The sequence below is a fragment of the Vicugna pacos genome, chromosome 4, assembly GCF_048564905.1.
Source record: "Vicugna pacos chromosome 4, VicPac4, whole genome shotgun sequence".
NCBI classification, from domain to species: domain Eukaryota; kingdom Metazoa; phylum Chordata; class Mammalia; order Artiodactyla; family Camelidae; genus Vicugna; species Vicugna pacos.
Genome location: NC_132990.1, coordinates 8,689,067 through 8,714,705, shown reverse-complemented (window position 1 = coordinate 8,714,705; position 25,639 = coordinate 8,689,067). Strand labels below are relative to the sequence as shown.

The following is a 25,639-nucleotide window of genomic DNA, read 5'->3' as shown; positions in this document are numbered from 1 at the left end:
ATGACCTTGATCATGTCACTCCCAAGCTTCTAGGATCATGATCTGTCCCATCCCCTCCTTTAGTTCCCTTCTGCCATTTATACCAAGCCAAGTGGCCTTTTCATGCCCTCTCAGTGTTGAGGGGCCTATGGTCCCCCTTAGCTCTCTGCCAGAAACAACTTTTTCAATGTATCTTCCAAATTCTCCAAGTCTCTATGTGCCACCTACTCCAGGAAGTCTTCCTTCTTCCCTGGGGCATCCTGGAGTGCCCATACCTATACCTACATTACCATATACCCCGTTTTCTTCCCTAAGACCCTCAAACCCAGCCCCTGTGAGAGCACACAGTGGAGTGAGGCCACTCCAGCTCAGAGCTGTGACCCTAGGATTCTTCCCCACCAGGCCCCAGATGGGCCATGCCCTGCCAGCCCTCCTCTGCCCATCTTGTCACAGGGAACAGGATTTCAGGATCTCAGAGACCTCCGGTGTGGGTGGGATACAAATGCAATGCGCAGGGGTCTGGACTCAGTGGGTGAGACTGGGCTTAGAGGTCAGAAGAGCAGAACAGGATGGGATCAGAGGGCGCTGCAGCCATCCCCACCACCACCAGGAAGGGGACTTGACCTGGGCCAAGGGTCTGGGCCTCATTAACAACCCCCTTGAGGGAAATGGAAGGTCAAATGAGGGCTTGGGAGAGAAACACTTACAGCCCACGTGTAGGAGGACTTGGTGGCGCAGGTGCCATGAGTCACGGTGGAAACAGGCGTAGAGACCGCTGTGGCCCAGTTCCAGGCCACGGAGCACAAGCTGAGAGCCGTTGAGCAGGTCAGGGGCCAGGTCTGTCCCATTCACCCGCCACGTCACAGCTGCATCCCAGTTTGCTGTCCCACACGGCAGAGTCACATCTGAGCCCAGGCGTTCGTACTGCACATGGGGTGTCTCTGTTGGGGGCGGGGAAGGCACAAAGCAAAAGTCACAGGTCACAGCCCTGCCCAGCGCCCCCAGGTGAACGTGCATGGATGAGAACCTGTGAGTGTGCACAAGTGAGGAGTCCAGGCTGAGAGGCTCTGTGTCTGACAGTGTGTCTCGGGCAGATGAGGGGTGTGCACAATTCCTCTGTGGCTGGGAAAGGATACAGGGATGTGAGTGTCTCCAAATTCGTATGTGTATGTGCATGTCTGGGGACTGCGTGTGTATGTCTGGGTGATCCTGTGTGTGTTTGTGTTTGTGAGAGAGACAGAGAGAGATTGTGCAGAGTGCTGGGAGAAAAGACCCAGTTCACCTCCAGTCCTAGGCCCTTTTCAAAGTTTTCCTGACCCTCATGACCCCAATCTCTTACCACCAACAGGCCCAGCCCCAGTCACTAACATCTGCTACCCAGGCAAGCTGGAGCCAAGGGGTGTCACTCCTGAACTCCTTTCTCCGGCTCTTCCCATCTCTTCATCTTCCCCATCATTGTCTCTTTCTGTCTTGCCTCTCTCCCTCTCCCTGACTCTGGCCCCCTTGACAAGACCCCCCCCCTCAACCATCCAGAGCTTGGGCAGCAGCAGGAGAAGGTAGAATGGGCAGGTCCAGGACGGCAGACCTCAGGAACTCCTGGCAGCTGTCAACTTCATGAGGCAGGAACTGCTTGTGGTGGGGGGAGTGCTGGGACTGAGGGAGCTCTCTGACCATTTCTCTCCTGCCCCCAGGAGGGGCCTGTCAGAGCCAAAAGCAAACCCCAGCCCTTGCCTCGGCAACCCAGGCGTGATGGACTGAGCCCAGGAGACCAGAGTGGAAGGGTGGGAGGGAGCACCTGTCCAGAGGCAGCGCTAGGTGGGGGAAGCGAGTGGGACAGAGAAAGTCCAAGGCACCGATCTACAGACAGCAGCAGAGAATCAGGCGAGCAGAGCCCCGAGATGCGAATCTACTCTCCTCATCCTGCCCTACTGCGCCTGGAAGGACAGATGCTTCCCTGGTCCCGGCCAGATCTGCAGAGTGAGGTTGGGAGGGGCAGAGAGAGGGAGGGGCAGAGCGGGGGGGGGGGGGGGGGCAGAGGTGGTGGTGGGGCTGCGGGATCCCTCGTTAACACTCGCTCACATCTCCCCTCCAGAGAGCCACCCTGCTGAGTTGGGGGATTTTCAGAGGCAATTCCTGTTAACGAGCCAATTAAGTTGGGCCAGTGGCCTCTTAATTAGACTTGTTAACACCACCAGGACTGCAGGGGGTAGGGATCCCCCTATGCCGCCAGCCACCCTCTTCCCTCCTTCGCAGCCCCCTCCCCAGTACTGCTTTTCTCTGTGCTGGAACATCTGTCCCTGTTTGCTGCCTCTGTCGCCCTCCCTGTGCCAAGGTCCCTCTGTGTCTCCAGGCCTCTTTCCCACAGCCTGTCTCCGTCTTGCCCCTCTCTGAGCCTCCCTGTCCCTGTCAAAGGAGAAGGAAGCAGGAAACCCAGCCAGCCCTGACCACTTGTCTGTGGGGCCTGGGACCAGCCAAACAGAGGATGAACAGGCGGAAGGGCGGTGGCTGGGGGCCTTGGAGGCCACAGCTGTGAGGCTGGACCAGCGACTGAATGGGGGCCTCCCTCTGACCAGAGGCCCAGTGTCCGAGGAGCAAGCCACAGAGCCCCCCCAATCCTCCAGTCCTAGCCACTGAGCCCCTCTCCTGCCTCCCTTCCAAAAACCTGGAGCTTCCAGGAAACATGCCAAACCCCTCTCCCTGCACACAACGCCCACCCCCGACCCCAAGCACAGACTCTGCATCCTGCTGCCTGAGGAGGGGGCTGAAAGCTGACCGTCGGGGAGGGGGCGTGGCCATCACCAACCCAGCAGCAACACTGACCAACCGCGGCTCAGAGCGACCCCGGCCCCAGGATGGCCCTATAACGCTGGGGGGCAGGCACAACCCCAAGATGAAGAACCAACCCAACAGCACAACCGGTGCAATGGCAGTGGGGTAACACGGAGGGAACCCTGTCCGCCTCACAAAGGAAACGGAAACACAACTTGACAACAGTGACAAACCAGCCATGTAAGGGCAGGGCAGGAATGGAAAAATGACAACACAAAGACAGAAGACAACTCCAGGCCACAATGCAGAGGCGGAGGGGGTGGCATGACATGACAATCACACAGAGTCACAACTGCTACAATAACACAACAATGGCAATACACACATCCATGCAACAGCTCCAAAGACAGCAGTGATTTAATCCTTTGTCTCTGGACAGTTCTCCTCCCACCCCATGGGTGCCCCTACTGGTGTGCTGTCCATTTCAGAAATTAAATCAAGCAGCAGGGGGAGGATGGGGTTCTTGGCCCTGACGCAGTGACAAATGCTCCAAAGGAATCAGCTGTGAAAAGGTTGTTAGAAGCCAGGATGAGAGACAGAGACAGGATGAGGTCATGAACACGGAGAACACAGAGGGACAGAGCTGACGGCTCCCTCACACCTGCGCACACGGGCTCACATGGGGACCACATGCCGGAAACAGTCCCCCCGGCGTCTAAGCAACTTCACATCACCACACATGTAGGACGAGGACAGTCACTACAAAGAGCACACACAGGAAACCATCCACAGGGTTGCAGCTGCACAGGGACACTGTCCCACTTCAAGGATGGTGACACCTGATAAAAGGTCACATGCAAGCACAGGAAGGGCACGGTCACCCAGAGGCACAGTTACCCACAGGGATGTGGTCTCACACACAGGGAGAGAGCCAAACGGGACACAAACACACAGAGATAGAAACAGAGAAACTAACAACTACCACACACGGGGCAAAATCTCAACCACAAGGACCCACAAAGGTCACAGTCACACATCGACAATGTCACCCACAGGGTACAGCCCACAGGGATATAACCACACAGAGAAACACACCCAAACAGGGACACAGTCTCACCCACACGAGAACACAGCCTAACACACAAGGACAACCTCATACACGCCCAAAGATGCAGCCTTATGCCCACACACAGGGGCCGGGCTAACAGAAGAGACCACTGGCAGGCCTCGGCTGGTCGGGTCAACACAGGAGCCCAGGGCAGGCTGACTGCAGGCGGGGGTCGATGAGCTGGCCTGGTGGTCCCTTGCGTTCCCTCCCACTGTGGACCAGCCCTGGGGTGGGCCAGGCTCTCTCTGGGCCAGTGTCGGCCTCATAAGGAAGGGGCCACAGGAACCTCGACCTATTGCCCTCCTTGAACCCACAGCCTTGAGGGTGGCTGAGCTTAACCCTTAGGGTCCGCTCTGTGCTTGGGCCCCAGAGGTGCCCCCACCTTCTCTGCCCCTTCTGAGCCAGCTGAGGTGGGGGGCAGGACACACCAAGGGGGGAGCTCGCTACACCTGGAGCCTCATTCGAGGAGTTTCGAGGTCAGACCTCTTCCTGATGTCGCTGTCTGAAATGCTGCCAGAAATGCAGAAGGGCGAGTGGTCAAGCTGAGAGGGCCCCGTTTCCCAGCAGAGGCGCAGCTCCCTGCCCCGGGCACTGCACGTAGGATTCCATCCTCACTGGACAAATGGTAGGGGAAGGGCAGGAGGCTGCCAGTGGCTGATCCCGACCAATCTCTGCCTCCTCTAGCCATTCCAACTGACTGACTGGTCCCTTTCCTTGTTGGGCTAGCCCCCTCCCACTCGTCACCCTGCCCATCCCCCCATCTTGTTCTCAGTCCACCATCTCCGTCCCCATATTCCTTCTAGGATAAGGGGAAGCAGTCTGACCTACTGTCTCTCTCAGTGCCTCCCACTGCACCCCCTACAAACCTGAGGGGACCTCATTTCACCAGATCCTGTACAGGGCCCCCCAAGCTGCCCCCAACTCCCATCACACCTGCCTGTACCCTATGTCCATGCTAGTGGGAAGAGGGAGAGGTCATCTCAAGCCAGAGATACCATCAGCATGAGGCCACCCAGGAGTGACTGGAGGACTGTGTCTATGGGACAACATCAGTGGGTCACCCTGCCTATATCAGTGTCATTGACTCATGTTCATGTGTGATCATGCCAGGTGTGGGGTGACAGCTCAGCGGTAGAGTGCATGCTTAGCATGCACGAGGTCCTGGGTTCAATCCTCAGTACTGCCATCAAAAAACAGAGCAAAACAAAAAACTGAAACTCTTTATAAGTGTGATGATGCCAGCACATGGCAGTATGCGGCTCTGGGGTGGATGCCTTCGGCTATGCTGGGGAGGGTTCATGCTCGGCTCCAGGAAGGGGTCAGCAGGGAGCCCCCTACCCAGCACTCACCCTGTGGACTGTGTCTCTGGGCGTAGACCACGGCGGCGGCAGCAGCAAGCACGGCACAGCAGGCCCACGGGACAGGAGCAGCCATCTGTCGGGGGGAAAAGAGGGGGCGGTGGGGAAAGGGGCAGCATCAGCCCAGGCAGGAGCCACCTGGGGAGCCCCCCTGTCCTCCGGCAAGACTGGGAAATCCCAGCCCTAGGGCCAGGGCACCTTGACCCCAAATGCCCTTCTAAATGGGGCTCAGGATCCTCTTCAAGCAATAGAAAGTAACATTATTGGCATCTGTAGGCAAAGGTTTGCTAAGACGGTAGAAGGCAATCTACAGTGGTTTGCTGTTCAATAAGGCTGCTGGCTGCAGGATACAGTCAACCGCGGATGAGTTATAGAACGTTGGTAATGCTAGGGCCATTTTTCTAAAAAAAAATAATAACTTTACTGGTGAGGTTAGCTAATTAGCTATAAACATCGCAAACTGAAAGAGTAATGTTTTAACCTAACTGGAGGTCTATACTTGTCCCAATTGCCTCGAATGAAAGGCCCCCTGCCATGTTCCTGGGGAGGCAGCCCTTCTGATCTGCCCCCACCAGGTTCCCACCCTCCCCCGAGTAAGCCTGGCCCCACCGGGCTCTGGGAAGTTCAGAGCAGCAGGGTACCAGGCCAGCACCATGACCAGGTCAGACGTGGCTACTGCTTTAGTGTAAACCAGTGATCAAGAGAAAACGAGGGATTTTCACATGGAAGTCCCCGTAAGGGAACCCAGCCCATCCTTCCGCCCAGGAGCCTGGGAGCCCCAGCCCAGTAGAGGCACATGTGCCCGGAAGCCAGGATGCATCCAGGGCCCCCCCACCTGTTGTCCTGCTTCCTGAAATGGGTCCTGCTGCCCCCACCCCACTCCACCCCAGCACATGCCTATACCTGAGGACGGGAAAATAACCATTTTCCGCAGAGAAGTTTCCAAATCTGACTCTCCTTCCCTCGTCTGAGGAGACAGGGGGACTGTCAACAAGACGGAAGCTGAGATTCAGAGAGGGACACTGCCAGACACTCAACCAGGGCCACAATCAGAGGTATAGCCAGACACACAGCAAAGACAAGAGCCAGAGACACTGCCCAAAACAAGAGACAGGGCCACAAAGAAAGAGCTCCACACACAGCTGGAGACATCCTGGAGAGACTGTGCGAGGCACCATCGGACAAAGCCAGAGAAACAGGTAGATCAAACAGATAACCAGCCAGAGACACGGCCAGAGAACAGCCAACACACAGCCAGAGGACCCGCCAGAAACACTGTCAAAGACCCGGCCAGACGCAAGCAGACATATCAGAGAAAGAGCAAGAAGCACAGGCAGAGAAACCATCAGCGACACAGCCAGAGAGCCAGGGACGCTGTCAGAAACCACGCCAGAGAAACTGCCTGACACACAAGCAGAGAAATACCAGAGAAACTGATAGAAACAGGCACACGCCCAGAAAAGCAGTTAGAGAGAGAGCCAGAGACACAACCAGATGCTCGGTCAGGAAGCATCCACACCACTTAAAACACTGCCAGGGACACTCAGATGCACAGTCGGACACACTGCCAGACACAGCCAGAGACACCATCAGAAATACTGCCAGAGAGACAGCCAGAGACACTGCAGACAGAGCTACAGCAGGGGAGACCAACGCGGGCGTCAGCCTGTAGCCGTGGACGGGGGAACTGGAGAGAACCTGACTTCCGGGGGCTCCCTTATGGGAAGGGTTCCTGCCTGCCCGCCCACTGCTACACCCGCCCCTCACCAGGCGAGTCCTCCCATCTGCACCTGGTCTTCCTCCAGCCACAGGCGCAGGCGCTCAGACTGCCCCTCCCTGGCACAGCTCAGCTCTCTGGGCCCCATGTGGCCTTGGCTACCCCTCCCACATCTGTGACTCCTGAGGCCTTTGCTACCACTTGGCCTGGCTCCTGACCCTCAGCCACTCCCCCATCTTCAGCTACTCCTCAGACCTAGGAGGTTAAGACAATGGCCTAAGTCATTGTCAGCAAGTGGTGGGGCCAGGAAATGAACCCAGGACGGTCTGAATTCAGAGCTGGTGCTGGAGAAAAAGAGAGGAGACAAGAGGCTGGAGGCCTGCCTGGTTCCCCATCTCAGTCCTTGCAGGTCGCCCTCAGACCCTCCCCTACCATCTCTGCCATCCACCTGTGCCTTTCTCCTCACAGCCAGGAAGATAGTCCACCTGAGTGCCAGGCCCACTGCCCACCACACGGGAGAGGAAGTGGGGCATGGAGAGAGGTGAGATCACAGGATGGGAAGAGAGCGACAAGGTGGCCCTTGGCTCCCAGGTCCTTCCTGGTCCCAGTTGGGAGGGCATGGGGGTGAGGAGATGGTCTGGCACGTGTAATGCATACAGGCAAACACACACACACACACACACCCGGGTCCCCGCAGGGGGAGGGGTGGCTTCTTCATCAAAGTCTCCTCCATCAGCCCGATGAGTTACTGTAAGGGCCGGGCCCTGGGCCAACGGGGCTGCAGCCATGGGAGACGGGCGCTGCTGAGAGCGAGTGAGCAAGCACCGCAGAGAGTGGGGGATGGGGTACCAAGACAGATGCTGCATGGTTGGGGGCACCCAGAAAAGGGAGAGACCCAGGTAGGGGGGGACAGAGAGGCAGGGAGAGATGGAAAGCCATGAGCAGAGACCCAGAAGGATGAGAAGAGATCAAGATAGGGAGAAATGGAAGAGGCACAGGAAGAGAGGTGGGGAACATAGAAGATGGGCAGAGATTCAGACCCCGAGAGAGTGGCAGAGACACCAGTAAGGTCTCTGGGTATATATACCCAGAGCAACTCTCAAAGATGCTCAACCACCCAGCCCCTCCAGTGGTGGAGGAGGGGACGCTGTCAGGACAGCAGTACTGGCTGATCTGAGGCAAGAGCAAGGCCTTCCTGGGGGCTATAGGGCTTCTGGATCCAGGAGCCCAGCCCCCAAGGGATAAGGGCAGACTAAAACCTACCCCACCCCACCCCATCTCTGCCCCTGCAGATCCAGGAAGCCCCAGGTCAATTTCACTTCCCTCTTCCCTCTGAGTCCCAGCTGGACCCATTCCCACGTAGGGAAGCTGAGGCCAGAGGCATCCAGGCTACACCTCTGCCCTCGCTCACCTCAGGCCACCCATCCCAGGGCAAAGAGCATCTTTCCCAGGAATTTTCCGAGTCCACACCCCATGGCTCTGGAATAGATCTGGAGCATAAATCCCATAAAGCCCCAGTTGAGGGCTATGCAAACTGGCCCAGGCTCCCGGTAGACCCTTCCAGGGGGCCAGCCTGGCCTCCAGCCCCAGCCCCAGCCCCAGAAGTGAGAAGGGAACAGAGGGCACTCCACTAGCAAATTTCCAGCAGCCCAAAGCCCTTGTCAGCATAGAAGCCCAGCACCTCTCCCAACAGAGAACCCCACAGTGTCATCATTACACACACACACACAGAGACGTGACTCATCAAGAGACAATCCTGGACCCCCAACTTATTGTCACTAGCTAGAGCATCTTTGAGAGATGCTCTAGGTAGACCCAGAGACCCTGCTGGTGTCTCTGTCACTCTCTCAAGGTCTGTCTCTCCCTCTGACACCATTACACAGTAATAACAATACCCAGTAAAAATGACACAGTTGCACAGTTGACAATGACACACAGGGGTATCGACAGTCACTATAGTGACAATCACAAACAATGACACCAGCAAACAGGGCAATGACACCTGTTGATACTGACACAATCAGAGTGACAATAACTTCAGAGTCAAAGACGCAATGAAGCTGACAGTCACACAGACTAACAATGATGGTGACATCCACAGTGACATAGGGATGTTGATAGACTGGGTAAGATGGACAGTCACACAGAATAACACCAGTCCACAGTAATACTGGCACCACGGAGGCTGACTGTCACCAGCAGTGACACTGACAGGCAAAGTGATAGTCTCCAAATCAGGGACCTCAATTACCCAGTTTCTGAATCTCGCTTAAGATCCAGGGGCAAGACCCCTCTTGCCAGCCCCCGCAAGGTCCCAAGTGCCCTGCAGCCTGACCCTTACCCCCTGCTCAGCTGAAGGCAAAACCTAAGAGAGGGACGTGTGAGTTTTGGAAAGCCCCTCTTTACCCCTGCAAAAACAGAGCAGCTTAGGTTATTCAGCCCAACCCTGAGGAATCCCTACCACATCCGGGATGGGGTGGGGGTTTCTGAGCACCACTGCCTGGGGCCCAGCTCTCACTGCGCATGAGTGTTGATGCAATAGTGTGCTCTGAACTTCAGGCTTCAGGGTGTGGGTGTGTTGGGGATCAGGTAGGCTCAATCCAGCCTGGACAATGAATGAACAGGGAGGCCCCAGTGGCACCTCCAAGAAATTGAGATCCAGTGATGGTCACTGGCCTGGACCTGCCCCCTCCCCACTGCCAAGGCCTGGGACTGGGGTGAGGTCAGGATCCTTCATCTAATGGAGGGCATCTGGCCCATGGCAGGGCCGAGGTGACATCTCCACAGCTTCCAGTCTCCCTCAGCAACCCAGACTCCAGAATCCCTCAGGGTTACGGAAATGACACTCTATCCTGGGGCCTCACCCCTTTTCCCTCTCCTTACAACAGCCCTAGAGGATGCATCCTGGGAATGAGGTGAGAACCCAGAACAGGATGACTAAGTCAAAGACCGTGGAGACTCTAGAGGCTTCAAATCTGCAGAGGAATTAGGGTGCAGCAAAGAAGAGACACCTACACTTGAAGATGGAGCGGGAAAATGAGAGACAGAACAGGACAAGGACAGGGTGGGCAGGGAGGAACAGCACTGGCCGAGGGGGAGCCTGGGAGAGACAGTCTGGGCGGGCGGGAAGCTCCAGGAGGGGGAGGAGGGGCTGAGGCCAGGAGGCCCCCAGATCCCACCAGGCCTAGGCAGCCTGGACAGCGTGGGCGGTGGGGGCGGGGGCAGAGGCCTGAGCAGTCCAGAGGCTGAGGGTAGGGGGGAGGCCAAGGGGGGAGGCCTGGCCCCTGGCAGCTGGCCCAGCAAGCCCCCCCACCGGGGAGGGGGCGGGCTGGGTCAGAGGCCAGCTCCTGGGCTGGGGCCGGCTGGCCATGGGGCAGGCTCCCACTCCCTGTGGAGTCTCTCCCTGTCTCTGAGTCTCTTGTCTCTGGCTCTTTCTCCTTCCTTTCTGAATCCAGACCTGGCCCTCCTCTCAGCTCTCAGTGCCCCTACCCCAAGTGACATGGGACCCAGAAGCCATGCCTGGGTTCAGGATTCAAGCCTTATCTCCTCCTGGGCGACCACATCCCCATCCACTCCAGGGGCAAGCCCCACTGCTCTGGGGGAAGGACTTCATCCAAACCTAGGCCCCATCTTTCCCCACAGAAGGGGGCAGGAGAAACTGAGCACCAGTGGGAGAGGGGCCAGGAGGGAGGCAGGGGGAGCAGTCCCCCAGCTCCAGCCGCTGGCTGAGGTTGTGGAAAAGGAGGCGGCCCAATGTGAGTGAGTTGGGGGGGGTGGGTATCCGCACCTGCTATTGTGACCTCCAAAGCCGGAGATGGGGGCCTGGGGTGGGGGGACAAGATTCCGATGGATTTTGGCAGCAGCCAGGACTCTGAGTGCTCAAACCCCCCACCCCAGCCTCTTGCACCGTGGGGACCGAAATCAGCATGTGCGTGCCCTGCTGCACGTGTGGTGGGCCTCCCATGACGGGCCTGGCTGGGCAGCAGGGAGGTGTCCTGGGGAGGTGGGAGTCTGAATCCCACCAGCCGTGCCCACACGTGGAGCTCTGCTTGGGGCCCTGTGTGCTGCCTGGTGACTGCCATGGGCTTGTATACACATACATACACAGACCTGGACTTAAGCAGCCCTCTAGGTACAAAAGGCCTGAGCTTTCTTCCTCGAAAGTCATCTTGTCCAGCCCCCTGCCTCTCAAATGGAGAGCAGGAAGGGGCAGGTAAGTTCATATCCTTCCTTCGGGCAGGTCCATGGGCTCTGGACAGCTTCACAGAACCTGAGGTACTACAAGCACAAAATCCCCCAGCCCCTGGCTTCTAGAAGAACCAGGAGGACCCGTCTATCCAGAAAAGGCCCACGTACCAGTCAGGTTAAGTCTAGGAGGAGTGGGGCTGCTCCTCTTGGAGGGACAGATGATGCAGCAGGAGGTTAGGCTGGAGGAACTCCGTGATATGTGGGATGGGCAGAGCAACAGGGCTGAATGGGACTTCCCTCAGCCGACAGGGGAGTGGGCTGCCCCAGATGAGCCAGGGGCAGGAAGGAGGCTTTAGGGCCCTGCATGGAGACAGCAGGATGGACAGAGCAGCTTTCCAGACTTAGGGGCGGGGACAAAGACCTATCTGCCTCAGCATCTCCCACTCCACCTTGCCCTGGCCCCATCACTGCTATGGGGCAGGCACCCTCGAACACATACACAGAGGTCTACACTTGCAAGCTTGTGTACACACACGCACACACACGACGATGGGTGGGGGTGGGCAGTGCTTATGAAGCATTGATGTGTAAGAAAAGAACTGAAGATGGTCTTTCTGACAGAGCTGGAGGGAACAGAAACTTCGACTGTCTTCATGTAACAGTGTCCTGTTCTCCCTATCCCCCAACATGCACGCACACTGCACACACTACTTCTGAGGAAGCTTCTGGTCTGCTGGGCAAAAGCAAGCCATCCTTCCTCCCCCTTCCTCCCCTCCTCACAGTGGGGAAGCCAGAGCAATCTGTTCCTGATGGGTAAACACAGGCAGGAGTATGCGCGCACACATGCTCACACACACACACACACACACACACACGCACACCAGCAATTCAGGAGCACACAGCACCCAGTGCTCACTTCACCCCAAGACAGAACACACACTCGGGCTCTCACTCCCATTGGCAGAGCTCCCTAAAGCCCCCCACCTCCACGACAGGCAGCCAGAGCTTCACAGACACACCCAGGCAGCCTCTCGCAGACACTGGCACTCCAAGTCCACCATCACAGCCACATGCCATGGCCTCCCACGTGGACACCCGCTGCCACAGCCTTGCACACGCTGGTGTGGGTGCACACATGAATCTCAGTCACACACACAGACTGTCTCACATCCACTCGATCAAAACCGTCCTGGTCTCACATATGGATACCAGCACACACTCAGAACACAGATACCATAGCACCTCCAGAAACTCAGACCCCCCCCGGCCCCCCCATCCCCCTCAGCACCTCACACCTTTATACTTGGCAGAGGGAAATACAGATACACACTCAGAATAGTCACTGGGACCTTGGGTTGCCTGGCCTGTGCCTGGGGGAAAGGGGAATAAAGCTCAGGGTGGCCTAAGGCAGAAAGGGAAAGGTTCCTAAAAGAGGGCACAGACGGCTCCTTCCTCTCCTGACCCTGCTTTCACCAGCATTTGGGAATGAGGGGAGATCCAGGCCAGAGAGGAGGGGTGGGGAAGCCTATGGGTGAAGAGACGGTGGCATTGGTGGCAGCAGGAGGCAGCAAACCCCAGAAACCAGCTTGCTCCCCAGGGCCTCCTGCCTCCCCTCCTCACCCCCTCTTCCGCAGGATGAGAAACAGCAGCAGCTCTCAGCCTAGCTACCTGCTGTGTGATCCCAGGCCTCTTCAAGACCTTTCTGTGCCTATAACTGTCCATAGGACACCTGAATGTCAGGTCTGGCTGCAGGAAGGGAGGGAAGGGGAAGGAGATGAGGCCTCAACCTCAACCCCCAGCCCCTGCCAAAGCCCTGTCATCACCATCAGGCCCAAAGAGAGATGGGGACAGCGCTGGTCAAGCCAGTGCTCCCCTAACCAACCACTGAGGACAAGAATCTCAAGTGTCCTTGGACTCTGCAGCCCAGCCCCCATCACAAGAGAGGACGCTGTGTCGCTGTCCAGGCAGAAAGGAATCCAGGCTTTGCTGGCCCAGCCCCAACCCGAGAAAAATCGGCAATGCTGTTGACATCCAGCACTTGCCATTCCAGGTGTAGCCTGGGCCCTGATGCCCTGTCCTTAAGGGAGCGGCTCTGTGGAAGCCAGTCAGGGGAGCAGGACCTAAGGAAATCAGGCAAGGCAATCCCATAAAGCCAGGCAGGTAGTGGGAACAAAAGAAATCAGGCAGCAGGGTCTATGGAAACTAGGTGACAGGGCCCAAAAGAACATAGGCCACGGGGAGTAAAGTTAGTTAGGAGGTGGGGACAAATGAAGCCAGGCAAGAGGCCCACAGGATGTGAGAAAAGGAAGATATCAGGAGCTCATCCCCTCTGTCGAGATGTCACCCCCACACCCTGGGCCCCTCTCTCAGTAGCCCCCTTTCCACCCAGGTGGTGGTCCCCTCCCCCAGGCCAGTGGACACAGCCAGAGCCCCCTCCTCTCTCAGAGGCCTGGTCCGGCTGCAGCCAATGGGCCCCGGCCCCATCCCTGGGACCTCAGGAAGTCCCAGTCCCTCCCACTGGCTGCAGAGGCAGGGGGGCTGGGGGGAGAGAAAGAGAAGAGGAGAGAGACAGCTTGGCAGGGGGAGCGCCGAGCAGCCGCGGGGGGCGGGGGCCGAGAAAGGAGCGGGAAGCGCCGAGGCGGGCTGGCGGGCGGCGCGGGCGGGGGCGTCTCTGCGGCGGCAGCGGGGGTGACAAATTCTCCGGCCCTGCGGCCGCGCCGCCACTGACCTGGGTCCCCGCGCAGGCGCCCCGTCGGTGCCTCCGGTGCTCCGTGGGTCTGCCCGGCCGCCCGCGGGCATCGGGCCCTCGGGGCTCGGGGAGCAGGAGCGTCCCCCCACCCCCGAGGGTCCCGGCGAGCGAGCGAGCGAGCGAGCGAGCGAGGCGGCGAGCGGGCCGGGAGGAGGGGAGGAAGGAGCGCGCCGCGAGCGAGCGAGCGAGCCGAGCTAGCGGAGGGAGCGAGTGAGGGACGGCAGGCAGTGAGGTCATCCTTTGAATCTAATTGTCTGAGTCAGGAGGAGATGTGGCACTTGATGCCGGGGGAGGGGAGGGGGAAAGGACCCTCCCGGCTCCGGGCCGGGGCCCCTCCTCACGTCCAGGGGCGGCTGGGGCCTCCCTTCCCCCGCCCCGCGCGAAGTTGTCTCAGGCCAACTCGGACAAACCCCCGCCTGTCTCACTCAGGGCTGACCTCTGCTGCCGGGGAGGGGGGGGTCAGTCCCACATCACCCCCAGAGAGTGGCCACCTTCCTATTCTCTGGAGGCGATGGGGACCTCCACCCGGCCCAGGAGGTCTTCTCGGCCTGAGAGTAGTGGGAAGCCCCCTACCCACCCCCGGGTCATATTCCTGCCCTCGGAGGAGAAAGGGGAAACTTCAGCCAGCCTTCCAAGTTACCTTTGTGCACCTGAGGAGTGTGGAGTCCCCAGCTCTATTCCTCAAGTTACTTCCTGCGCTGGGAATTTGAGGGAATCTGGACATTAACCCCCAGCTCACCCTTCTGTCTTCTGAGAGTGACAGTGCAATGCCACCCAGTCCTCCAGCCCTGCACTTTGAGGGGCATGAGGGCCCCCAACCCACTCCAAGTTTTCCCTATTCTGCATGCCCAACCTTTCAGGAGGGGCAGGAGCCAGGCCAGACCCTTAAGGTCCCCAGGAGCTGCTCAGGGCACCAGGTCACTCAGATGGTGGGGGAGTGAGATGGCAGTTGGGCCCTGATCCTGTCAGGTGTACACACCCACACATGCACACAGGAGCACAGGCACACATGTGTACATGCACAAGGGGGGAAACCAGGTGGCTGGGGATGCTCACACCAAGGGCCACCCACCCCTCCCCTCACCCCCAAGGGGGAGGGGTGATAAATATTTAAGGGGCTTTTAGCCCTGAAGGGGCTGAAGCTGGGGGAGGGAGGGGGATCCACGATGCTTGATTAATGGGGTTACGGGCTTGGATCAATCCATCCGCCCGCGGCTCCCTCCTCCCTCCCCCCTCCTCCTCCCTCCCTCTGCCTAATGCGCTTTATCAGGAGACGCTTTTCTGACTTGGCAGCGTCGGGTGTTTTAAATAGACCCATTTAGAGCAGGGGTTGGGGGGAGAAAGGAGGGGGGGAGGGAGACAGAGATTGAGACAGGCTGGGAGACAGAGACGAATCAGGAGAGAGAGACAAGCCCCGGAAGAGAGAGACTGGGAGAGGAGAGACAGGAGATGCAGAGACATGGAAATAGGAGGCCGAGGATGACACTCCCACAGAGGCTGAATGGAGGGGGGTGGTGATGGGAGGCCAAGGGGAAGCTGGGGGGCCAAAGAGCAGAAACAAACAAAAGAGACAGACAGAGAGAGAGGAAAGGAGCCACTGACAGCGGGGAGAAACTCAGAGAGGTTCTCTGCAAGGGCTGAGTGCTAGCCTGGGAGACAGTAGAGATATCTTTTATTTCCAAAAACAGTTTTTCATCCACTTTGTTAAATTAAAAAGCCGTTTTTAAAGTTGTGCTGGAGGTGCTGCTGGGGGAGGTGGACAGCACTGCCAAGTCCTCCCTCTTGGCCTCCTCCTCTGCCCCCACAGAAGCTGCCTCAGCCTTAACCCCTCGGGGGTGTTCTCCAGCTCCCCTGCTCTCTGCGAGCCTCTGGGATCCCCAGGGACAGGGTCAGGGCATCTGAGCTACTGTTCATTGGCAGAAAGTCCTTCCTGCTGTCTGGCCTCAGTCCCTCCTGCTGCAGGGAGCCCATTCTCTTGCCTGACCACTAGCTTTCTCTGATCCCAGTCTCTCCTCCCTAAGAGGTCCCAATTTAGGGGGAGGATTATGACCCTCAGAGCTCAGCAGCTCACTTTCCCAACCAGCAATCAGACTTCTCCCAGGTGTGCCCCCTAATATTGTGCAAATCTGAACTTCTGTCAGATATCCCACTCTAAGTCCTTAGATCCTCTGGGAACAGTGAGATGGAAGCTTAACTCTCTATAGCCTTCTGGTGCCTCCCTTCCTCCTCTTCAGAACCTCAGCTCCATTTTAAGTCCCTTTTATGGCCATGTTGTCAGCCAGGGATACCCCACCCCATCCTCAACAACACCCCATTCCTAGCTCTGAAGGGTCAGCCCCCCTACTCCCGGGCCGGGAAAAAGGCCAGGCTGTTTGGGAGCTGAGATGAAAAGCCCGGGCCGGCCTTTGTGGGCCTCTGGCGGGTTTTGGACAATAGGCCCTTCCGTTCCGCTCCAGCGCCTCAATTCCTTGGACACCCTCACCCCCGGGCTGCCAATCCAGGGGCTTTGCCTAGCATGAATGAAAGGCAGAGAGAGTCAGTCCCAGCCCTGCGGCTGGCCCCAGAATATTTTGGACTTTTCGACCCTCCTTCCCATCTCCTCCAAGCCCAGCTGCTCCCCCCGAGTCAAGCCAGAGAGATGCTTTGGGGGCAGAGAGGGAGCCTGACAATGAGAAAGAAACATACTCCCACATCCTGGATTCAGCCCCTCGGTGCAGAACCCAGTTTTCTGACCCACCTGTGTGACTGTGGGTAAGTCTCTTCCCTGTAAAGACAGGCCTGTCATGGGGGCATGAAAAGCCTCAGGAGGAAGGATGAGGGAAGAGAAGGGAGGGGTCTCAGGCCCTCCTTCACTCATTCCCAGATCTACAGCCCCACCGCACCTGCCTGATGCCCTGAAACTGGCCTGCCTCCCCTGGGTCCCCAGCACATACCTCTTCACCACTGGCTGCAGACCGAGCACATCAATGTCCTCCTCCTCCTCCGGACCAAACTCTTCCTGAGACTTCCAGAACCAAGGGGGCGGGAGGATGTGACAAGACTGGATTCTAGAAGGGCAAAGGGCACAAATCAGAGGCCACAGAGGAGCCATAGACCTTAGTCCAACTCAGATCTCATTTCATACTCACAACCCCATTATGAGAAGGGGAGACTGAGGCAGGCAGCAGATCAGTGTCTAGAAGAGAAGTTGGGAGAGGTCCTGACTTCCTGCAGCCCGCTTTGTGGACTTTAGGTTCTGAACCACAAGGACAGAGGGAGACAAGAAACCAATGGCTTGACACCACACACAGACACACACCCACAGACAATCCAAAATCCCCATATAAGCAGTCTACAGACACAAGCACCTCCATAGCACACACATTCTCACACGCATACTCACACAGAGACACATGGCCACCATCAAACCATCTTCTCCTCATCACCACTATGATTTATTGAGCATCTGTTATGTGCCAGGAACTGTGTTAGGCACTTTATATCCATTATCTCATTTAATCTTCATGACTTCTCTATGAGGTAGGTCCTATTATTATTATTCCCATTTGACAGTTGAAAAACCCAAGATTCAGGGAGGTTAATTTTCCCAAGACCACACAGCTAATCAGTTCCAGAGCATAGATTTGAGTGCAAATCTAGTTCCAAAGCCCTTCTGCAATACCAGCTTGCCTCTGCAGCTCTCTCTCCCACCAGCACAGTGCCTTTCTCAATATTAATAATAACAGCTAACATTTATTCAGAGTCCTTGATAAGCCAGATACCATGATAAGTACTTAACATACAGTTTTGCACAGAATCATCAAAACAATCTTTGGAGGTAATCCTGTGTCCATTTTACAGATGAGAAAACTGAGGCTCGGAGAGCAAAAGCACCCTGCCCAAAGTCACAGGACTTGTAGTTGGCAAGAAAGCTGGCATTGTACTCAGGGCTATTTTGAAAGTCACTGTTTTGCTTCTAGGACTCCAGTCACTTAACAGAGCCTTCCCAAGAACTGGGAAGATCTCAGGGTCCAACTGCCCCTCTCCTGGAAAAACTCAAGTCCCAGATTTGTCTGCCAGAGGCATGATCAGGGGCCTAAACACATACTCATGAGAAAGGGACTCCATGACATCCAACTCTGCTCACAGAGGCAGAGGTACCACCAACCAGGGAGATATGGCCAGAAACTAAAACAAGGTGTTAAGAGACAGTCTGGCTGGTAGTAACAGATACAGACACACCAAAAGAAAGGACAAAGAGAGGGAGACAGAGAGGAAGACAGAGGCAGACACACTGGGCCAAAGAATCACAGGGACCGTGGGAAAAGGAGACAATAGAGGGAGAGGAGGGGATAGGTTCCCCTGAAAAAACATAGACGCACACCAACATGCGCAGACACAGAGACACACATTGAGCCATCCAACCTTCACAAGAAGAAAACTGTGAAAGCAAACAAGACTCAGGCTGTGCGTGGTATGTGTGTAAGTGTGCACTCGTGTGCGCCTGTGTTGGGGGGGCCATGCCGAGGCTGTATCGCGACGCACATTACACCAGCTGCTTCCAGCAATTTCATCTGATTAATAATAAATGCCCCGTAATTACAGCCGCTCCCCCAGCCCTTCTTCCTGTTTTTTGTCAGCTGCCGCCAGGCCAGCCCCCTATGGACCTCATGGCCTCCTCCATCCTCACCTGCTGCCCTCTAGGAGACTGAGACGACTTGGGCTGGTGGAGGAGGCCAGATTCCTAACCTGAGGGTGAATACTCATTTCTTCATCTTGGATTAATGCTCAGTGCCTCCAAGCAAAAGGCTATCTCCCTTAGGTCTCATCAGGACTCTCCCCGGTCCCTTGATATGACCTGTGACACCCAATGTGGCCTCGATGCCCAGGTCTCGGATGCAGAGAGATGAACTCTGAACTCCCCTTGCACCTCTTTATCCCTCACTGGCTGCCAGAAGTCTCCATTCACAATCTCTCCCCAGCTTTGGAACCCCACAGGCTCAAAAGAGGAAGGGGCCAGGACAGCCCCCCTCTTCCTGCCCCATCCTCCCAACCCAGGCAGCCCCAGAGTCCCTGCCCACTTGTGCACTCTCACGCTTTGGACACCCCGTGACTCCGCCCCCATTCCTGAGCACCCGCCCTCCCCAGGTCCACCTCCTTCCAGGCCTCCCACCCTAGCTCTCCAAGGCAGCTCTATCAGAATCAGCTGCGGGTTTGTGCTGATCTGTTTCTAATCGCTGGGGCCTGGTTCACGCTTGCCCCCCCAATATTGATTCCATTATTTGGAGAGTCATTGACGTCAGGGACCTGGATGGGTGCCAAAACCGCCTTCTCTCCGGGCCTGGGCCAGGGCCCAGCCCCCCAATTCCACGATTTCACGGAGGGGCCCAGTAAGGTCAGCTCAAGGGCCAAGGTCACACGACATCTGCCCTCAGAGGCTGGGCTCTTCTTACCTTTTGGGGACCACTGTGCAGTTCTCTTCTGGGGGAGAAGGGCTACACAGAGGCCTGGGGGTCAGAAGTGAGGTGGGGCCTAGAGAAGGAGGTGTGCAAGAACCTCACTGGGGCCTGCGCTGCAAGGAAGAGCTCTAGGAGGTCGGGATGGAGGCAGTGGCTAAGGGAAGACTACTGGGGCAGGATTTTTTTCTTTGCAACACACTTATTTTGGAACACCGCAAAGCTGGACTTGAAATGGTTACTACAGACTACTTGATTTTTATATCTGATACCAGAATTATGGCCAGACGCTCTGAGAAGGAAATTCTCTGCAGCATAGGATAACAGATTACCTTAAATGTTGCCATAATTTGACTAACTGGCACCACTATTTTGTTCCACATAAAACAAAGGCTCTGTCTCCTGTACAACTCCCATGCATGTACCTCAGTTTCCCCACACTTTCCCAGTCTCTCCTGGCTCTGTATCCATCTGATCAAGATGCAGCCACTGCTACACTGGCCCACACCAGCAACTCCGAGGCTCTGGCTAGACAGGGTATTTTTAGGATCTGAACCCCGTGTTCTCAAACAGACATTAATAACCAATACGGACAGTCCGTGGTGTTCACAGCAGCTACACAACCTCAGAGCCCAGTCTCAAAGGCTCAGAGATGTGGTCGACTGCCTTCGCCAGAGTCCAAGAAACCCAGACCTAGAGAGAGCAAGGGACACGCTCACAACCACGTAGGGAGAAAAGGACTCTCCTACCTTCTGAAAAATCCTGAAGCCAGGAGAAGACAGAGGTGAACTTTGACCTCTGCCACAGAAGCAGGGTCACTGCCCTGCCTCGGTCTCTCCTAGTCCAGACCTTTTCAAGGAAGGAGCTGTCTATCCTTTGCACTCCTTCCCTGAATTCAGGGAAGTCCTTCCTTTAGTCTAGCCTGCAAATCACTCAGCATTCCTTCGAGCCAAATAGGGTTATACGACAGAGGCTGCTGGGTCTCAAGCCACAAACCCCAGAGAGTCTTCTCTCCCTGTGGTCTGTCTCTCTCAATGATTCCTTCCTCAACATCTCTTGAGCACCCAATCCCTGCCAGGTACTGTGCCGGGAGTTAGGGACCTGGTCTTGCCCACCAATAGCACTCAGTCAGTCTGGCCGGAGAGAAAAAGATGTATGGTTTACTCAACACTGCCCTCCTCCTGTGTACCTGGTCTGTGCCAGGGGCCGGAACGGTGGGTAAAGAGGGAAGTAGACCCAATCCCTAGGTCCCAGAGTTCATGGGCAATTACTACACAGCCTTGCTAAGTATTGGGAAGAGAAAGTACAGGTAGTGTATGGCGGGGCGGGCTGACTTCCTGCGGGACTGAGGACTCTTCAGTCCATTCCTAAACCCCAGGACTGCCCAGAAGGCACCACAAGAGTCTAACTTTAGTTTCTTCCACCGTAGCTCTGGTCCCAGCTTCTGGGAGCTAGTTCCTCACACCAGCAGGGTCTGACTCTTCCCCCACATCTGCCCCAGCTTCTCCTCCCACCTCTTAACCCCTAGAGATCTTGGCTCTGGTGACCCCAAACCCAGGATGGCTCTGTGCCCTGGGGGCTCTCTTAGCCCTCTGCAGAGGGAAAGGCGGGTGATGACCTCAGTGCTCTCGGCCCACAGGGACCACTTGCCTCCCCAGCCCCTCCCCACAGGAAGCTGGGAGCTGGGGTGGGTGTGGTTACCCCCGGGGCACCGGAGTTTACACAGCTGAGGTCTCCCCCACTCCCCCCACCTCTTGGTGGGTCTGGAGGAGGGGTCAGCTCTCTCTCCTCATCCTCAGCGTCCTTGCTCTCTGGGACTCCCCCAAACCAGGCACACATGGTCCCCCCCAACCCATCTGCATTTCAAAGAAAATATGCTCCATCTGTTTCCGATTCATTTACACTTCAACTCACCATGGGGGGGTAAAGCAGGGCGTCTTGGCCTCCAAGCCCCCCATCCCTATAGGGGGGCTGGAGAGCACGTATCCCCCACAGGGACAGGGAGCAGTTACGGTCTAGCCATCTGAGCCTGAGGGCCAGGTCCCTACATCATGGACTCCCTTGGGGTGATGGTTCACCTTTGCTGGCTTCCACAGTGGGAGGGTGTTTAAAGGCCTGGGCAGTGAATCCACGGCAGGGGGAGTCCTAAAGCTGAGTGCAACCTGGCCCAACTGCCCCCTCCCCACAAAGCTATTGCTCTTCTGGGAAGCTGAGTGGAGAACTCTGGGCATACCACGGAGACAAGATAAGAACTCAAGAGGCATTCCAGGAGATGCTGTGAGGTAGAACCTAACTTGGCCCTACCCCCTTGCCCAGGGCATAGGAGAGAGAAAAGGGTGGGTTCCAGTCCAGTCTTCTCCTCCAGTCAACTTCTACGCACAGGTCTGGGGCTATCATCTCCCTTAGAATCAGAGATTCAACATCCTAGAAAGGTCAAAGGAGCCAGAGGTCTACCCCTCACCCAGTCAATCTTCACATCACTCCCATCCTAAGGATGACTGGAGCTATCTTGGGAGGACGTGAGTCTTACTTTCCCACACCTGACCCTCTCCATCACAGAAGGGGTACCTAGAACTGCTTAAGAGGGATGTGCAGGTACATGGCACATGGGGGACTCTAAGTGTACATATTGCTCCTGTACCAAAAAGCCACTTAGAGCTTCCTGCTAAGAGCCATCTCCTGGAAGAAAAGGCAGAAAGTTTTAACTGTGTCAGTGTTTCCCACCACTCTCTCCATCAGCCCACAGCCCAAGGGACATGACCAAACACATATCTCCTCCTCTCCCCACCTCTGGAGGAGACAGATCTGGTAAGAGTCTCTTCCTGATCCCAAATGCCCCGATATACACCATAAACCAAAGAAAGCATAAGAGTGTTTGACAGTTCTAAGTGCCACTGGTCATGTGAATACCACAATCCTAATGTGGGTCTGAATGTGAGCCCCAGGATGGAAGCATAACTGGGTGTGATTCTAAGTGTGACCCACCCCCCAGGGCTCCTGTGTGAATATGGAAGCCTCAAAAAGGAAGCACAAGTCTTGAGTGTGAGCACTAGGACCCTTGCGTGAGTCTGAGCATAACCCCTGGATGGAAGTGAGTTTAATGTAATTGCGAGGGATGTCGGTCTGAGTGTGAACTCCAAGATGGAAGTATGGGTTTGAGTGTGAACACGGGTCCCCATGTGCATGTACCTATAAGCCCTGGGTCTGAAATGTGAGTCTAACTGGGAGCCCCAGGATTCCCAACAAGGCAGTGGAAGCCTCGGAGTCCTAGTGTTGGTCCGAATGTGAGCTCCTGGCCTTCAGGGCATTCTGAGTGTGAGCGAAGGTTCCCCATATCAGTCTGAGTGTGAGCACTGGGGTCCTTTTAGAAGTCTGTGTGTGAATACTGGGTCCCTAAGTGATCCCAGGATGGAAGTGAGAAGCTTGCATGTGAGCACTGGAGTCCTGCTGTGAATCTGAGTGTGAGCTTGGAGATGGAAGTGTGAGTCTGTGAGCCCCAATATCCTGTGTGAGTCCTTGAGTTCAAATATGAGACCCGGCTTCCCCATGTGAGTCTGAGAGTGAGCCCCAGAATGTAAGTGTGAATCTGAGAAAGCTCTGGGGTCTTAGTGTGAGTCCTAGTATGAGCCCTAGGACCCCAATGAGTTCTGAGCATGGGCTCTAGGTCTCAGTGTTAGTCTTCGAGCCTCAGGACAGAAATGTGCATCTAAGTGTGAGCCTAGAGTCCCAGTGTGAGTCTGAGTGTAAACTCCAGGACTAAAGTGTATCACTGGATATGACCAGAATATAACTGAATCTGAGTGCCTGCCAGTCCATTGTCCTAGTGTAATTCTTAGTGTGAGTCCATATGAGTTAAATTGTCCCAGTGCGAAGCTGAGTATGAATTCCAGAACCGCTAGAAGTCTTAAGTGTGAACTTTAAACTCCTACTCTTCATGTAAGGCTCAGGGTCCCAGTTGGAGTATTAACCCAGATGGGGTGTGAACTTTAGCTCCATGTCACCAATCCTGATCCCTAGCCCTAAAAACCAGTCCAGAGGATTTGTGTGGGTTTTGGCAGTGAAGCAAGGATACAGTTTTTTGAGACACAGCCCCCTCCAAACGCCAAACCTTGGCTAGCTCTACAGCCATGGGAATATCCAATTGTTCAAGCCACATCATCCCCACATATGCATTGGTACACCATCACACCCAGAGTTAGACACACAAGAATGCACTGTGTTTCAGATTCCCTGGACAAACAGCAATTATAGATACACGAACACACCCAGCATTTCCTACTCCCACCACCTCAGTGACACAGACACACCCCCAGTGACACAGACACAAATATACCAAGTATTACAGGCAAAACAACTAGTGTTGCAGACACACTCCTCCAGCGGCATGCAGGCACACATCCAGTGTTGCAGACAAGCTGCCAGCCACACAGACACACAGAGACGCTTCTCATCGAGATAGACTAGACGGAAAGAGAAAGAAAATCCTGAATTTTCAACAAGGCGTGAAATACTCCTGCCCGCCTGAAGCTACTGAAGGGGGGAGGGGGCCAAGGGAGCCGGCGAGCTCGAGAGCTAGACGCAGGAGGCTCGGGAGAGGAGAGGAGAGGAGCGAGGCAGGAGAGCTGTCCGTCTGGTGACCTCCCCTCGGCCCAGCCCCCACGCACGGGGAGATACACCCCTCCGAGCCACATAGGGACACCCAGGCGGGCTCACACAGAGCCGCACTGGAGGAGACACACACCGGCAGACTCACAAAGAGACGGGGATACACCACAAGCGGACTCACACGGACACACAACACAAGAGGACTTACAAAGAAATACTGAAGGAGACCCACTAAATGGAGATACATCCAGGCGGACTCACGAGGAAACCACAGTCAGGCTCACACCAACACACACACACGCACGCACACACATTAGCGGATTCACACGGACACACGTACACTGGCAGGCGCGCAACCGTCCGTTCACACCCCTGGGCGCGCTTAAGTCCAGATTTCTCCTGGAGAAGGAAGCTTCTGGGCGCACGGGGGTCACTGCGACCCCCCCATTAAGCTCCGGAATTTTCCCAGACCCTGCGCGCTCTGCTGAGGGGCGAGGGAGAACGGGGAGGCTAGGGCAATCGGCCCCTGCCACCTCCCGCCAGCCGATAGTCCGTCCCCACCACCACCACCACCACCACCACGCCCAACCCTCGGCGCGCCCAGACGTGGGGGGCCGCCTCTCCTGCGCCCCCGCCCCCGAGTTTACCCTCAAAGTTTCCCGTGAACTTTCCCGGCCCCCTCCCCCCAGTCTCGGGCCCACGCCTGTCCCTCCCTCTTCACGCGCGCACGAGGGCCGCGGGTCTGTCGGTCAGCCCGAGGGTTTGAGGGTCCAGCCGCGCGCGGTCCGCGCGGGGTACTCACCGCGCCCTCGGGTCGCCGGGGCTCCGCACCTCGCCCTTCGACCGCCCCCGGTAGGGAACGAGGCAGGGAGCGCGGAGCTAGCACCGCTGCCCGATCCCGCCGCCAAGCCCCGCGCCGCGCGGGCTGGAGCCGCCGCCTCCACTGCCGCCGCTGCCGCCGCCCGCTCTGCACCGGCTCCTCGGCGCTCGGCGGCTTTAACCCCCCCATCCTCCTCCCTCCCTCGCGCGCTCCCTCCCTCCTTCCCTCGCCCATGTGACCGCGGGCGCCCGCTCGGCCGCGCGCGCCCTCCCTCCCCTCCCCCTCCCGCCTTGTCTCCCCGCGCCTCCGCGGCCGCGCGCCACGACCCCCTCCAGGCCACGGCCCCCGCGCGCCCCCGCTGTGGCACGCTCCCGCGCCTGGCTCGCGCGGCCCGCTCGCGCGGGCATACTCACCCTGAGCAGGCCTGTGAGCCCCCACTCCCACTCGTCTCGCGCTAGCATGCACCCTCCCCTCGCGGGCACACTCGCCCGCATTGGCACGCGTGGCCCCTTCGCATTCGCCCTTTCTCGGGAACGCCCTCCAGACGGCTGTGGCCCCCGCGCTTCAGACGCAGCCCGGACCGCGGGTCTCAAAAACGCGCGCGCACATACACCCACACCCACTCCGCCGGATCCCCCAGGGCCGCTGGGCGCGCACCCAACCCCCTGGGATCGCTCATTCACACTCACTCTCTCACACTCAGCCTTGGCCAGGTCTCCGCCGCGCACACTCCCGCACGTTCAGGCCCTGACTGCTTCGCAACGACATCCTGGTACACCTCGGACCAACTCTCGGGGTCCTCCCGCGGGCACCTCCATGGAAGAGCGCGAGCTGGAGCCACCAGGCCCCACTTTGGGCACGGGAGGCCAGCCGTTTCCGCCCCTCCCCTATTCCTGCCGCCCCCAGCAATG

The 25,639-nt window shown here is 57.0% G+C and overlaps 1 protein-coding gene across 3 annotated transcripts in view; it reads right to left on the bottom strand.

Moving 5' to 3' along the window:
- The window catches only part of CNTFR (ciliary neurotrophic factor receptor), a 37,703-nt gene extending 12,439 nt beyond the window's left edge, over positions 1–25,264 (bottom strand). Inside the window, exons 1-4 of one of the 3 annotated variants that reach the window (XM_072959229.1) lie at positions 25,142–25,264; positions 16,802–16,915; positions 5,206–5,290; positions 687–920 (exon numbers count right to left, since the gene is read on the bottom strand). In XM_072959229.1, coding sequence (XP_072815330.1) covers positions 687–920; positions 5,206–5,290 — 319 coding nt within the window. In that variant the 5' untranslated portion in view covers positions 16,802–16,915; positions 25,142–25,264. Of the gene's footprint in view, positions 1–686; positions 921–5,205; positions 5,291–7,614; positions 7,710–16,801; positions 16,916–24,710; positions 24,893–25,141 lie in introns of those variants that run through there. The other 2 variants (XM_031676634.2, XM_072959228.1) reach the window with 2 other exon arrangements.
- Positions 25,265–25,639: the final 375 nt, after the last annotated feature.